Source organism: Myotis lucifugus, unplaced genomic scaffold (assembly GCF_000147115.1).
Source record: "Myotis lucifugus unplaced genomic scaffold, Myoluc2.0 scaffold_19, whole genome shotgun sequence".
NCBI lineage: Eukaryota > Metazoa > Chordata > Mammalia > Chiroptera > Vespertilionidae > Myotis > Myotis lucifugus.
The window spans coordinates 3,706,684-3,721,847 of record NW_005871067.1 but is presented as its reverse complement, the minus strand read 5'-3'; the positions used below and the strand labels follow the sequence as shown (position 1 = coordinate 3,721,847).

Sequence of the window (15,164 nt, the reverse complement as noted above, 5' to 3'; positions counted from 1 at the left end):
TACTAATTATACCTAGTAATATTTTGACTAGTAAAATGCTTACTCGAGTAGATTTTCTGAACAAGTCCTTGTTCTATGGCTAATGTCCAGTGGAAACGCTATGCAATATTGTGTATCTTGTACTTTTTAAAAAAAAAATCCTCACCTGAGGATATATTTATTGATTTTTTTAGAGAAGAAGGGAGAGAGAGAAACTTTGATGTGAGAAACATCAATAGGTTGCTTCCCATATGCACCCCAACCAGGGATCAAACCCGCAATCTAGGTATATGCCCTGACTGGGAATCGAACTCACAACCTTTTTGGTGTACGGGATGATGCTCCAACCAACTGCGCCACCCAGCTGGGCATACTTGTTTTTTTATAAGGATCTCCAACCAATAAAAGCACCTACTTATTTTTAAAGTTTATACAGTTTATAACAATAATAGTCTTTCCTTAGGTGTTAACATAGTAGGAGAATTAAAAATGAAAGCTGTTCTTGTGCATTTCAAACATTATGAAAAGCTATAAATTTTATTTTATATTCAAACAATCTTTTCCATTTATATATACACACACACACTACATATATATAAATTAAACCACAAAATCCACAAGAAAGGTACATTTTTAACAAGAAATCAAGTTAGTGTTATTTCATGATTACTCACACCCACAGGATTATTACAATTTTGTATCTATTAGAACATTACCATCCTTGTCTTTAACTCTTACTCGACCAGATGTGTATTTTGTTTCTTGATGACCATTTGCATAGACAGTTTTAACAGTGCCATCTGGATACTCCCGTCTCTTGAACTGGGCAGTGTGTAGTTCTCTCTGGCCATTATTAAACTCTATGATTTTTCTGCCATCTCTGTAAATTTAAAATAGAATTTAATTTTGTATCCTTTTCTCTGCACAAAACCTTTTTTGCAAATTCTTCTAGTATTCCTGCTCTAGGGGGATAATTCCAGTTATCAGATTAGCACTTAAATGTATCCATAAAAAGCTTTTTTAAAATGATGCATTCACCACAAAATGCTCAGATTTTTGTTTTTTTTTAATTAACATGTATTCTGCCTCTAAGAAAACTAGGCACTGTATTAAAATACGGCTTTCAGTTTTGACATTAGTCTTTACATAAAGTTAAAAGCCACCTGAGTGTTTGTTTGCATCAGGCCAGAGAAGGAAAAGGGCATGATCAGACCTGAAGCCAGTGATGAAGCAGAGTAAGGAAAATAGTTAATACCAAGTTGACTGCTTGACTGGGTGTCTGGGACATTCACACAGGGATATGAGTACAGTGGAAAAAAAAAATTGGCCAGGAGTTAATACCATAAGATTTTCCTCCAGATAAAGAATTCATGTTTCTACTTTTTTTCTTGGGGGGGGGGGGGGGGGCAAGTTTTTATCAAATTCAAGTTAGTTCAATGCATCTATGTGTTAGTTGTATTCATGTTAATGGGTACTTAACTATCACTCTAGGTCCTAAAGTCTAGGAGAAGAAGGTTGACAGACCTTAACCATGGTTTGAATTAAAATGGTGATACATGATACTCATTACACTGAGAAGTCAGTTAAAGAAGTTTCTAACTTCTAGAAACAGGACATTCAAGGGTGTTGACTTTAAAGAATGGGGTCAGGGTGGCCAGAGGAGAAAAGTGCTTACAAGGTGACAAGAAGGTCAAGAAAATGAAGACATAAGTGAAAGGAGAAAGACTGGCTTAAACACGGTGGCCATTGTTGGATCATCCTTAAAACTGTTAGGGCAGCTTTTCCTTCTGGGTCTCATTCACTGTTTTCAAATTTCACCAAATTAATTTATAAACAACTAATTGCCATTCTTCTTTCCTAAAGTGCTGTATAGACTCTTTTTATATCTCGAGGATTTGTTTATATATTAGGATGTTTCTCTCAAACTAGTTCTAACTCCAAAAGGCTAAGAACACTTCTCATCTGCTCTCTATGTGTCTTTGCTCACTTCTAAACTCACTGAAATTTTCAGTGATTTACACAAATGTTTAAAGATTTTATTTATTTACTAGAGGCCTGGTGCACGACATTTGTGCACTGGGGGAGGGGGGGGGTCTCCTCAGCCCAGCCTGCACCCTCTCGCAGTCCGGGACCCCTCAGGGGATGTCCGCCTACAGGCATACATCCCCCAAGGGGTGGTTAGCGCTGCTGCAGAAGCAGGAGAAGCTCCCACCACCACCACTGGCCATGAGCCTGGCTTCTGGCTGAGCGGTGCTCCCCCTGTGGGAATGTACTGAGCACCAGGGGGCAGCTCCTGGTGGTCAATGTGTGTCATAGTGACCCGTCGTTCTGCCTTTCAGTCGATTTGCATATTAGGGTTTTATTATATAGGAGGATTGTTAATCCTCACCCAAGGGTATTTTTTCCACTGCTTTTCAGAGAGAGTGAAAAGAAAGGTTTGGGGTAGTGGGGGAGAGAAAAACATCAATGTGAGACACTTTGGTTGCTTCCCGCACCCCAACCAGGGACAGGGAGAGAATCCACAACCCAGGTATGTGCCCCTTGACTGGGAATTGAACCCAAGACCCTTCTGTGCGTAGGCCGACACTCTAACCACTGGGAAACATTTGCAATGACCAAATGTTTTAAGATTTTAAAAATTCAACTGGTAATAAAGTTGAACCATGCAAACTAGAAAAATCTAGAAACAAATTTAACAGGTATCATACCGTTGTACTCTGACAATTGTACCATCTGGGAAAATGCTTTCTTCTTGTCCATCAGCAAATAAATTTTTGATAGTCTGGTCAGGAAATGTGATTTCTTTTCTTCCATCTGGGAAGTGTTTTTCTGTTTTAAAAAGGTTACTATAAATATTTTATTTTTAAAGGAAGGGCATAATTTAATAAGGAGAGGGCAGGGCAAGTTTTTACCTATTTGTCCACTTGAGAAATGCAAGACTTCTAGTCCTTCAGGGTAAGTGGTGTGAGTGGTCTGGGCGGCTGCATAGTAGTAGATCTGTAAAGACACAGAGTCACTATGCCTTTTCTTCAGAGATGTTTACACTACAGATAAAACAAGCCCTGAGGAAACCTACCACTCTCTCATCTGGCATGACCTGCTTTACATCACCATTGAAGAAAGTGACAGTGACAGTCTTTCCATCTGCACTCACTTCTTTTCGAGTTCCATTTGGAAACAATATAACACAGCACCCATCCTTATAAACCTTCTCTATCTACAAAAAAGGAAAACATTATTAATATACGATGTCCTTCTGAGACCATGTGACAAAAATAGCCCTCATTCTCTTCCTAATTGCCTACTTTGACATTTTTTCATAAAAATATTAACTTTCCTCTCCTTTTGAGAGAATGTTTTTCAACTCATAACAATCAACTTCACTTATCAACACATCACCATCTTTATTTCCCTTATTCCCTCAAACTTACTTCTTGGTGGAGCTTTTTAAAGTAAACTGCAGATACCACCTATAATCACTTCAATAAATACCAGTAATGAAAGGATTTTTATTAACATACTAAAACCATTATCACCCCTAACAAACTATCATTCCTTCATCATATGGTTATCTATACTGTTTTCCCTAAATTCACAAAGGCTTTTTATAGTTCATTTGAATCAGGATCAAAACCAGGTCCACACACTTAGTTGATATGTCTTAAATCTCAACAGTCACCCTTATGCCAATTGTTGAAGGAATTGCATCACTGAACAGGTAAAATTTCCCACGTTCCAGATTTGGCTGCTTTCCCAAGATGGTATATCTAACATGTTTCTCTTTGCCCCTGTATTTCCTAAAAAACTAGTAGCTAGATAGAGGCACGATTAACTTCCAGTTGAATTATTCTGACACGAATACTTTGTAGGTGCTGCTGTGAGCTTTCTATGGCCACAGCACTAACTGGGTCGCATCAGTCAGGCCTGCCATGAAGCCCATCAACCTTTCACCTAGGGTTTCAGAAGTCACTGATGACTGCTGCACGATCATCCTTTCTCAGAGGTGGAAATCTGATAATTGCTTAGTTGTCTCAGTCCCTTTCCATTTATTAGCTGGAATTCTTCTACAACATAAAAGCTTTCCTCATCAACAGTTTGTTTCCCTAAAGCAGAGTTGGTACAGGAAAAGTCTACCTATTACTTCCTTTTGAATTGTTCTTTGTCCTTCTCTCATTCCTCAAGACTAGCAATGAACTCTGGCCTTATGATTAACTTCAATTAAAATGAATCAGATTAGAGTATTTGGAAAAGTTTTCCATAAAGCTGAGGAAAAATTCCCTTATCACCTCCCCAGTAACAAGCTCTATTTATATCCTTTCCCTTCTCATTCCCTCTTCAAGTTGGAACACCCAGCCAGGCAGCAGCTTGCACGCTCACAACCTTTCCTAGGCACGGGGAGAAAACTGCAGGCTGACAATGGAAAGAGGCACCTGGTCCAGGACACATTCAGGAAAGGCTGCAGGGAGGCTGAGGCTTTTAGCTGTGTACTGAGGAAGAATAAAGGGTTTGGACAAAGGGACTCTATTCTTCCTTTTGCTGCATTTCTAAACTAGAAATGGCAACTAATGCATATTGTATATTCAGCATTTTTTTAAATATATATTTTTATTGATTACAGAGAGGGAGGGAGTGATAGAAACATCAATGATGAGAAACATCAATGATGAGAGAGAATGAGAAAGAATCATCGATCGGCTGCCTCCTGCATGCCCCCTACTGGGGATCAAACCGCAACCCTGGGCATGTGCCCTAACTGGGAATTGAAGTAACCTCCTGGTTCACAGGTTGACACTCAACCACTGAGCCACACCTGCCGGACTATATTGAGCATTTTTAGAGAAGTCCAAAGATTCAAGCCGAGGTCATGCCCCAAGGTATTAACATTTTTAAGCTCTATAAACAGTCTTAAAGATCAATTATTTTAGAATCTAAGTGTTTCAACTCTATTTTAACCCATGTTTATTTTTTATAATATTTTTAAAATTCTAACCTTTCCATCAGGATGACTGATTTCTCCCTGAATTTCTTCTTTTTCCTCTTTTTCATCCTCCTCTTTATATTCAGGATCTGGGAAATCCACTGAGTCAATAGGCTCCCTGGGTGTGGCAGTCTGTAGGGACAAGAGGCTCTCAGCTGTCTTGTAGGACAGCGGTCGCCAACCTTTCGGATCTCGCGGACCACCAGTTGGCGACCACTGCTGTAGGACATGTAATAACATTTCAAGCAGCTAAAATTTAAACTTACTTCAAAAAGCTAGATTCTACTATTATAGGATCTATGACCGGTGTTTGGTGTTATATAGAAAACATGTGCAATGTTAAGTAAAAAGCCTCCTTTATAAGTCATTTAGAAACTTATGTCAGTTAACTAATTGACTTTAAGCCTGAGTCATGTTTGAATATATAAAAATATATTTACTTGTCCCTTATCCAAACTGCATAAGTCACGAGAAGGCACAGACTTGGATCTCCGAGATGGATTGCCTGTTAGAATATAATTGTCAGAGTTTTAATATTTAATTGAAAGTTTTAAATTAACATTATAGTTAAACACTTACTTAGTTCATATCCTTCTTTTGTGAAGTGCTTTACTCATTAATTAAGGAAGTCTGAATATTTTTCTTTACTAATTCACAGGAGTTCATTACATAAGTTGAAATATTTATTCAGGTACTGAAGTCCTGAGTGACCAAGAAAGACAAAGACAGTATCTGTTCTCTGAGAGTTTATAGTCAGAGGAAGTCATAGGTACTCAACTAGCCTCACAGGCCCACAGGTATTGTGGAGACAACCATGAGGACTTCAGGTAGAGACAAGGTCTGAGAAACAGGTAATAGAATAAGACACAATAGAATTTGGCTTGAAAAATTAACTGATGATTAAAATCTAGACCAAACAGCTATAATCTATAAATTTTTTAGATCATGATCAACAAACCAATCATATACTACACTAGAGGCCCAATGCATAAAAATTTGTGCAAGAGTAGGCCTTCCTTCCCCTGGCTGCTGGCAGTGGCTTCCCTCCTCCGGCCACCGGCAGGCACCCGGGACCCAGGCTGCTGCTTTCTGGCCCCGGCTTCGTCCAGAAGGACATCCGGAATGACAACTGGAAGGATGTTTGGTCTAATTAGCATATTACCCTTTTATTATTATAGCTTTGCAATATGTTATAAAATAAGCATACACACACACTACTGCCATCCGACCACAAACTAAGGTTAACTTTTAAAAATATATTAAAGTTCTAATATGTTCTTCCTATATGCCAACAAGCCATTGTAAGTATTCACAAATTTGAAGAGTTTTGATCAAGTGCCAGATTCTGACTTACATGTTAAAAACTAGAATGTATGCTGGAAGCTCTGGGGAGAACAGACTAGAGAAGACTAGAAGTAGAGTCCAGAGAGGAGGCTGGTAGGAATGTGAAAAGGCTTGTGTGGCATCCACTTTGATTCATAGGTCTCAAATTGCCAAATGTTAGCAATTGGATATGGTTCAACCTACTTAATTCAGATATAGGGGATCTGAACGAAAGCCCCTGCACTCAGGTGCTGGGCGCCTACTTAATTCAGATAATACCAACATCAGAAGGATTACTTTAGGGATTGATGGAAGTGGGAGGTAAGGATAAAAGAAAAGAGGAATCAAGAAGTACACATAGGTTTTTAGCTTGAGCAAACAGGAAGATGGTAGGCAAGGTTCTGGGGATAAGAGGAGTGCTCTTCAGATAGGATAAAAAAACAACTTCCTCCACCTGACAGGTGCAAAGTAAACTATACAGTTTGAGCTCTGTGCTACACCATTTCTAAATTTTACACACACTTTCCATAGAAAAGACTAATATCCCCATTTTATAGGAGAGGAAATCAAAGTTGAGAGAGAGTTAAAGAGCTTACCAAGGCTGCCAACTAATAAAACACTCCAACTAATCAAGCTACACTGGCCTGCACAGTTCAAACCCAAGTTGTTTAAAGGACAACATTGTTTTCAATTCACATTTGAAAATCCACTTATATGGAGAGCAGAATTAAGTTGTACATGGATGTTTTACTCCACAAGTGGTTGGCCCATAACTCTGTCAACTGAATAGAAATAATACAGTTAGAGGAGGAGAGGGACTAAGGTTTAAAAGAGTATAAAGAAAGCCAATGAGAGCTGTCAGGTTCCATTAGGCTAATATTTGAATAACTGGTATTTCCAAAGAAGAAAGGGAGAAGAGGGCAGACTGCTTATTTAATTTAAAGAAATTAGTTAATACTTAATTTTAAAAAATAATAGCTGAGAATTTCTCAAACCTAGGGAAGGACTTGGAGCTACAAGTCTACAAAGCTAGCACCATACAATCTCAAGAAAAAAAACTTCTCCAAGACACATAATGAAACTGTCAAAAATCAATGATAATGAAAAACTCCTAAAAACAACCAGGGGGAAAAAATAACCTATGTGGGAACCCCTTAGGCCAGCAGCGGATTTCTCAGTAGAAACTCGAAAGGCATCCTTGGCTGGTGTAGCTTAGTTAGTTGGGAGTGTAGTCCCATTCACCAAAAGGTGGCAGGTTCGATTTCCAGTAAGGGCACATACCCGGGTTGCAGGTTCAATCATTGGTTAGGGTATGTGCAGGAGACAACCAACTGAAGTTTCTCTCTTTCTCTCCCCTCCCCCCCTCCTTCCCTCCCTCCCATTCTTCCTCTCTCTAAACTCCTATGTCAGCGGTTCTCAACCTGTGGGTCGCGACCCCTTTGGGGGTCGAACAACCCTTTCACAGGGCTCACCTAAGACCATCGGAAAACACATATATATTTACATATTGTTTTTGTGATTAATCACTATGCTTTAATTATGTTCAATTTGTAACAATGAAAATACATCCTGCATATCAGATATTTACATTATGATTCCTAACAGTAGCAAAATTACAGTTATGAAGTAACAACAAAAATAATTTTATGGTTGGGGGTCACCACAACATGAGGAACTGTATTAAAGGGTCTCGGTATTAAGAAGGTTGAGAACCACTGTCCTATATCATAAAAGCCTAATATGCAAATTGTCCCCTCGACCAGGAATTGGACCGCTCGCTATGACATGCGCTGACCACCAGGGGGCGGCGCAGAACATGGCGGTGTCAGTGACACAGCGCTGGCAGTGGGCAGCAGTAGAGGCGCTGCCGCCCCGATGGGCCCCGACAAGAGCGGGACTACAGCGGGATGGTGGAAAGGTGAGCAGGCGGCACCAGGCCAAGGCAGGTGCAAGCGGGGGCTGCCAGCCACCAGCGGCAGCGGGGGGCGAGGCCGCTGCCCGACTCCCAGGAGCTGAGGGAGTCAGGCGGGGGGCCTGGCCCCTACCGATTGCCCTGCAGACGGCAACCAGCAGCCAGCAGGCCCTGATCACCTGATCGGGGGCGGGCCCCAGGTTGGGACAGGAACTGGGGGTGGGTGGCAGTGAACAACCTCCTGTGGCGCCGGGGCAGGGGGCTGTGACCTCTCGCCAGCTACCTGGGAGCGGGGGTGACAGGGACAGAGGTGCAGTAAGAATGCGGGGTATCCACTGAGCTCGCTCTCACTCCCCCTGCTACTTTCCCCCAGAATGCCAAGGCTCAAGCGATAGGGAAGCCCCTGCACTCAGGTGCCAGTCGCCTGCAAGGAGCCCGTCCTGCACCCGGATGGTCTCTTTCGGGTAAACCAGGCCGCAGCCACAGGGACCACAGGGGCCAGTCGGGCTCCCTGTGGGTTCGCGCAGGAGCCAGACGGTCTGCAAGGCTGGCCAGGAGAGAGCAATCTGCCCACCCAGCTTCTGTGCAGGACCGCTGGGAATCCCAGAGGCCCACACTGAGCCCCGGCCCATGGCATCCAACCACACTCACTGCATCTCTGCCTGGGGACTTGGGAGCCGTGACTCAGGCAGAGGGGGGTGCGTGGGGGCCCAGGTGCTGCCCAGGGCCCAGAGGTCAGCTGGGATCTGCCCATCCATGCCAGACACTCGCACTTCGATCGCCAGCCAGGCCTAGGGACCACACCCATGCATGAATTTTGTGCACCGGGCCTCTAGTCAATAAATAAAAATTTTAAATAGTAATAAAAAATTAAACTCTAAAGGCCAAAAGAGAATAAAATTAAATACTCAAAGTGATAAAAAATAAAAACTACCAGCCAATAATACTTTATCTGGCAAAGTTATTCTTCAGATGTGAAGGAGAAAAGAAGGCTTTTCCAGACAAACAAATGCTAAGCAAGTTCATTACTACTACACCTGCCTTATAAGAAATGCTGAAAGTAGTCCTTTAAGCTGAAACAAAGACACAAATGAGCAACACAAAAACATACAAAAGTACAAGACACACTAGTAAAGGTGAAAAGTTATAGTCAGATACAGAAACTCTATAACAGGATGGTGTATTGACCACTTATTCAGCAGCGGTTCTCAACCTGTGGGTCACGAACAATGAAAATACATCCTGCATATCAAATATTTGCATTATGATTCATAACAGTAGCAAAATTACAGTTATGAAGTAGCAACGAAAATAATTTTATGGTTGGGGGGTCACCACATGAGGAGCTGTATTAGGGTCACGGCATTAGGAAGGTTGAGAACCACTGACTTATTGTATAAAGGTTAAAGGAAAAGTATTAAAAATAACTATAGTTAGTAAAATTCATTAACAAATACACAGCATAAAAGAGGTAAACTGTAATACCAAAACACAAAGGGAGGAGTAAAAGGGTGGACCCTTTATTGGAGCCTTTTAAAGGAGAAGGAAGCACAGTTGCTATCAGCACAAAACAAACTATCTCTGTATTATGTAAGCTTCATGGTAACCACAAGCAAAAATCTAGAGTAGTTCCATGAAACAACAAAAAAAGAAAAAACAGTATATATGATGGAAAAATCACTGATTTCAAAGATAAGCAGAAACAATGTAAATACAAAACAACTAGAAAGCAATCAATAAGATGGCAGTGAGTCCTTATATATCAACTAGAGATCCAGTGCACGAATTCGTGCATGGGTGGGGACCCTCGGCCTGGCTGGCGATCAGGGCCAATCGGGGCCATGGGAGGTTGGCTGGCCAGTGGAGGTTGGCTGTGGGAGCATACTGGCCACCAGGGGGCAGCTCCTGCATTGAGCGTCTGCCCCCTGGTGGTCAGTGCACGTCATAGCGATTGGTCAACTGGTGACTTAGGCTTTTATATATATAGACTGGAAACCCGTTGCACAAGATTCGTGCACTGGGTGGGGGGTCCCTCAGCCTGACCTGCGTCCTCTCCCAGTCCGGGATCCCGTGGGGGATGTCTACCTGCCGGCTTACGCCCGATCTCCCGGGGATCGGGCCTAAGCTGGCAGTCAGACATCCCTCTCGCAGTCCGGGGCTCTTGCAGTCCGGGACCCCTCACTCCTTACCACCCGACTGCTGCACTCACCAGCCGTGAGCCCGGCCTCTGGCTGAGCTCAGCACTCTTCCTGTGGGAGCGCTGCTCAGCCAGAAGCCGGGCTCACTACTCCTTAGCGCTACCTCGGAGGCAGGAGAGGTTCCCACCACCACTGCTGTGTTCGCCAGCCATGAGCCTGGCTTCTGGCTGAGCGGCGCTCCCTTGTGGAAGCGCACTGAGCACCAGGGGGCAGCTCCTGCATTGAGTGTCTGCCCCCTGGTGGTCAGTGCGCATCACAGTGATGAGCTGTTCCGCCATTCGGTCGATTTGCATATTAGACTTTTATTATATAGGATAATCAACTAATGTAAATGGATTGGAGTCACCAATCAAAAGGCACAGAATTGCCCTGACCGGTTTGGCTCAGTGGATAGAGCGTCGGCCTACGGACTGAAGGGTCCCAGGTTTGATTCCAGTCAAGGGCATGTACCTTGGTTGTGGGCACATCCCCAGTAGGGGGTGTGCAGGAGGCAGCTGATTGATGTTTCTCTCTCATCGATGTTTCTAACTCTCTGTCCCTCTCCCTTCCTCTCTGTAAAAATCAATAAAATATATTTTTTTTAAAAAGGCACAGAATAGCTAGATGGGATTTAAAAAGCCATGAAGCCCAGTTGGTGTGGCTCAGTGGTTGAGCAACCACCTAAGAACAAGGAGGTCACGGTTTAATTCCTGGTCAGGGCACATGCCTGGGTTGCAGGCTTGATCCCCAATAGGGGGTGTGCAGGAGGTGGCCGATCAATGATTCTCTCTCATCATTGATGTTTCTATCCCTCTCTCCCTCTCCCTTCTCTGAAATCAATTATTTATTTATTTATTTACACACACACACACACACACACACACACACACATATATATATATATATATATATATATATATATATATATATGGTCATGGAAAGCAAAACTGTGGATAAAAGGGGATTTCAACACCCCACTTTGCAATGGACAGATCATCCAGACAGAAAATCAACATGGAAATGTTGGAATTGAACCATACTTTAGACCAGTGGTCGGCAAACTGCAGCTCGCAAGCCACATGCGGCTCTTTGGCCCCTTGAGTGTGGCTCTTCCACAAAATACCACGGGCAGGCGTGTGCATACAGTGCGATTGAAACTTCGTGGCCCATGCGCAGAAGTCAGTTTTCGGCCTGGGCGAGTCTATTTTGAAGAAGTGGCATTAGAAGAAGTGGGGGGTGTCGGTCGGGCAACGGGAGATGCGGCGCAGGCGGGCCGCGGGATACACAGTGCAGGGGAGGCGCTCGCGATTCATGCACGAGTTGAGTGAGCCAGTCAGTCAGCAGTCTCGTGCAGTGGTTAGTGCTAGTCACGTCCGCAAATCGCGCTTGGGTGACAAAAGTACCTACTCGAAGCATATAGAGAGGATGAATGAAAGGAGATAGACGAAACAAGTATACAAGACGAGTGTGGATGGGAGAGTTGGAAGGGGTCAACCTCAGCGAACGTACCTCAATCAGATTGAGGACGTTTTTAGCAAAGGCCAGCTTAGGAGTACCCTAATTAAGTTAATAACAATGTACCTACCTATAGGTTTAAGTTTAAAAAATTTGGCTCTCAAAAGAAATTTCAATCGTTGTACTGTTGATATTCGGCTCTGTTGACTAATGAGTTTGCTGACCACTGCTTTAGACCAAATGAATTTAACAGACATATATAGAACATTCCATCCAACAGCAGCACAATACACACTCTCAAGTACACATGGAATATTCACCAGGATAGATCATATGATAGGACACAAAATAAGCCTTAGCAAATTTAAAAAGATTGAGATCATTTCATCTTTTCTGATCCCAATGGTATGTAATTAGTAATCAACAATAAGAGGAAAACTGGAAAATCTACAAACATGTGGAAGAAAACAACACACTTCTGAAAAACCAATGGGTCAAATAAGAAATCAAAAGGGGAATTTTTTAAAATCTGAGAATAAAGGAAAATGGAAACACAACATACCAAAACCTGTGGGTTGCTGCAAAAGTAGTTGTGAGAGGGAAGTTTATAATAATAAGTGTGTATATTAAGAAATTAGGAAGATCTCAAACAACCTAACTTTACAACCCAAGGAATAAGAATAAGGACAAATTAAGCCCAGAGTTAGCAGAAGTAAGAAAATAAATAATAAAGAGCAGAATGGAAATAAATGAGAGACCAGAAAAACAATAAGAAGGATCAACAAAATCTAAGAGCTGGTTTTCTGAAAAGATAAAACTGATAAACCTTTAGCTAACTAAGAAGAAAAACTCAAATATATAAAATTAGAATTGAAAAAGGAGACATTACAACTGATACTACATAAACATATCGGGATCATAAGTGACTACTGTGAACAATTATATGCGAAGATAACTGAGAAAAAAAGTGAAAACACTCCTAGAAACAAGGGACATTCCTGCCAAGACTGAATCAGGAAGACATAGAAAACCTGAACAGAATGAGTAAAGACATTGAATCAGTAATAAAAAACCTCCCAACACAGAAAACCTCAGGACCAGACAGCTTCACTGGTGAATTCTACCAAACATTTAATGCCAATCCTTTCCAAAATCTTCCAAAAAATTAAAGATGAGGAACATTTCCAACGTACTCTACAAGACCAGCATTACCCTGTAACCAAAGCCAAATAAGGATAGAATAAGGACACAATAGCCCTCATGAAATTCTCAACAAAATATTAGCAAACCAAATTCAAGAACATATTAAAAATATTATAGACCATGACCAACTGAGATTTAACCTTGGGATGCAAGGATGGATAAACATATGCAAATCAATTAAGTGTAATATAGCACATTAATAGAATGAAAGATAAAAGGCACATGATCACCCTGGTCAGTATGGCTCAGGGATTGAGTGTGGACCTATGAACCAGGAGGTCATGGTTCAATTCCTGGTCAGGGCATATGCCCGGGTTGCAGGTTGCAGGCTCAATGCAGCCGATCAATAATTCTCATCATTGATGTTTCTATCTCTCTTTCCCTCTCCCTTTCTCTATGAAATCAAAAATATATTTAAAAATTTTTTTAAAATGTTAAAACCCTACAATTATCTCAATATATGCAAGAAAAAAAAGCATTTGACAAAATATAACATCTTTTCATTAGAAAGAACCTCAACAGGCTGTGTATAGAAGAAACACACCTCAATATAGTAAAGACCATATAAAACAAACCCACACCTAATATATTCAATTATGAAAAATAAAAAGGTTTTCCAAGGACCTTGTATGCATATATGCATAGCCCATGAACACAGACAATGGGACAGTGAGGGTCTGGGACAGGGAGCGGCGGCGGGCCAGAGGGGGTCAATGAGAAAAAAGGGGACATATGTAATACTTTCAACAGTAAAGAATTATCTACACTAACAAAAGAGAAACACACAAATTGGTGTCACTCCGCTATGCCCACCAGCCAATCAGAGTGACTATGCAAATTAACCCAACAAAGATGGCAGTTAATTTGCATACACAGGCACAGAACAAAGACTGAAGCCAAGCCTCGCTGCGGCCGCAGCAGAGAAGCCTAGCCTTGAAGCTTGGCTTCTCCGCTGCAGCCGGACCAAAGGCCTGGGTCCCGGGAACTGGAGGAAAACCGGTGCCAGCAGCCAGGGGAAGGAAGGCCTATTGCGCGAATCTTCGTGCAACGGGCTTCTAGTTAAAAATAAATAAAGTGCCTGACAAAAGAAAAAATAATGAAAAGTTTTCCTCTGAGATCAGGAACAGGATAAGGATGCCCACTCTCATCACTTTTATTCAATACTACAGGCCCAGTACATGAAATTCGTGCACTTACGGGGCGTCCCTCAGCCTGGCTGTGCCCTTTTACAATCTGGGAGACCTCGGGCCTAAGCCGGCAGTCAGACATCCTTAGCACTTCCGTGGAGGCGAGAGAGGCTCCCGCCACCGCCGCTGCACTCGCCAGTCATGAGCCCAGCTCTGGCTGAGCAGCACTCCCCCTATGGGAGTGCACTGACCACCAAGGGGCAGCTCCTGCATTGAGCATCTGCCCCCTGGTGGTCAGTGTGCATCACAGCAACTGGTTGTTCCACCACTCGGTCAATTTGCATTTTTATTATATAGGACTAGAGGCCTGGTACATGAAATTCGTGCACGGGAGGGGGGGGTCCTCAACCCAGCCAGCACCCCCTCGCAATCTGGGACCCCTCAGGGGATGTCTGACTTTGGGATCGGGCCTAAACTGGTAGTCAGATAGCCCTCTTGCAATCCAGGACTGCTGGCTCCTAACTGCTCTGCCTGCCTGATCGCCCCTAACCACTCTGCCTGCCTGCCTGATCACCCCTAACTGCTTGCCTGCCTGCCAGCCTGATTGCCCCTAACTGCTCGCCTGCCTGCCTGATCGCCCCTAACCACCTCTGCCTCACCCCCGCCACTGCAGCTTCATCTGGAAGGACGTCCAGAATGATGTCTGGAAGGTCGTTCAGCTTTCTGGTCTAATTAGCATGTTATGCTTTTATTATTATAGACTAGAAACCCGGTGCACAAAAATTTGTGCACTCGGGGGGGGGGGGGTCCCTCAGCCCGGCCTATGACCTCTTGCAGTCTGGGACCCCTTGGAGGATGTCCACCTGCTGGCTTAGGCCCACTCCCTGGGAGATCGGGCCCAAGCTGGCAGTCAGACATCCTTCTGGCAGCCCGGGAGCCCTCGGGGGATGTCCACTTGCCAGCAGAGAGCAGGCCTAAGCTGCAGTCGGACATCCTAAGTGCTGCTGAGG

The 15,164-nt window shown here is 43.0% G+C and overlaps 1 protein-coding gene across 2 annotated transcripts in view; it reads right to left on the bottom strand.

The window, feature by feature from the left end:
- Positions 1-528: 528 nt before the first annotated feature.
- CENPJ (centromere protein J) overlaps positions 529-15,164 on the bottom strand; it is a 70,091-nt gene continuing 55,455 nt past the window's right edge. The window contains exons 12-17 of one of the 2 annotated variants that reach the window (XM_023751164.1): positions 5,398-5,462; positions 4,970-5,116; positions 3,056-3,196; positions 2,892-2,976; positions 2,688-2,808; positions 529-859 (exon numbers count right to left, since the gene is read on the bottom strand). In XM_023751164.1, coding sequence (XP_023606932.1) covers positions 667-859; positions 2,688-2,808; positions 2,892-2,976; positions 3,056-3,196; positions 4,970-5,116; positions 5,398-5,462 — 752 coding nt within the window. In that variant the 3' untranslated portion in view covers positions 529-666. The remainder of the gene's footprint in view (positions 860-2,687; positions 2,809-2,891; positions 2,977-3,055; positions 3,197-4,969; positions 5,117-5,397; positions 5,463-15,164) is intronic. The other variant, XM_006085485.3, reaches the window with a different exon arrangement.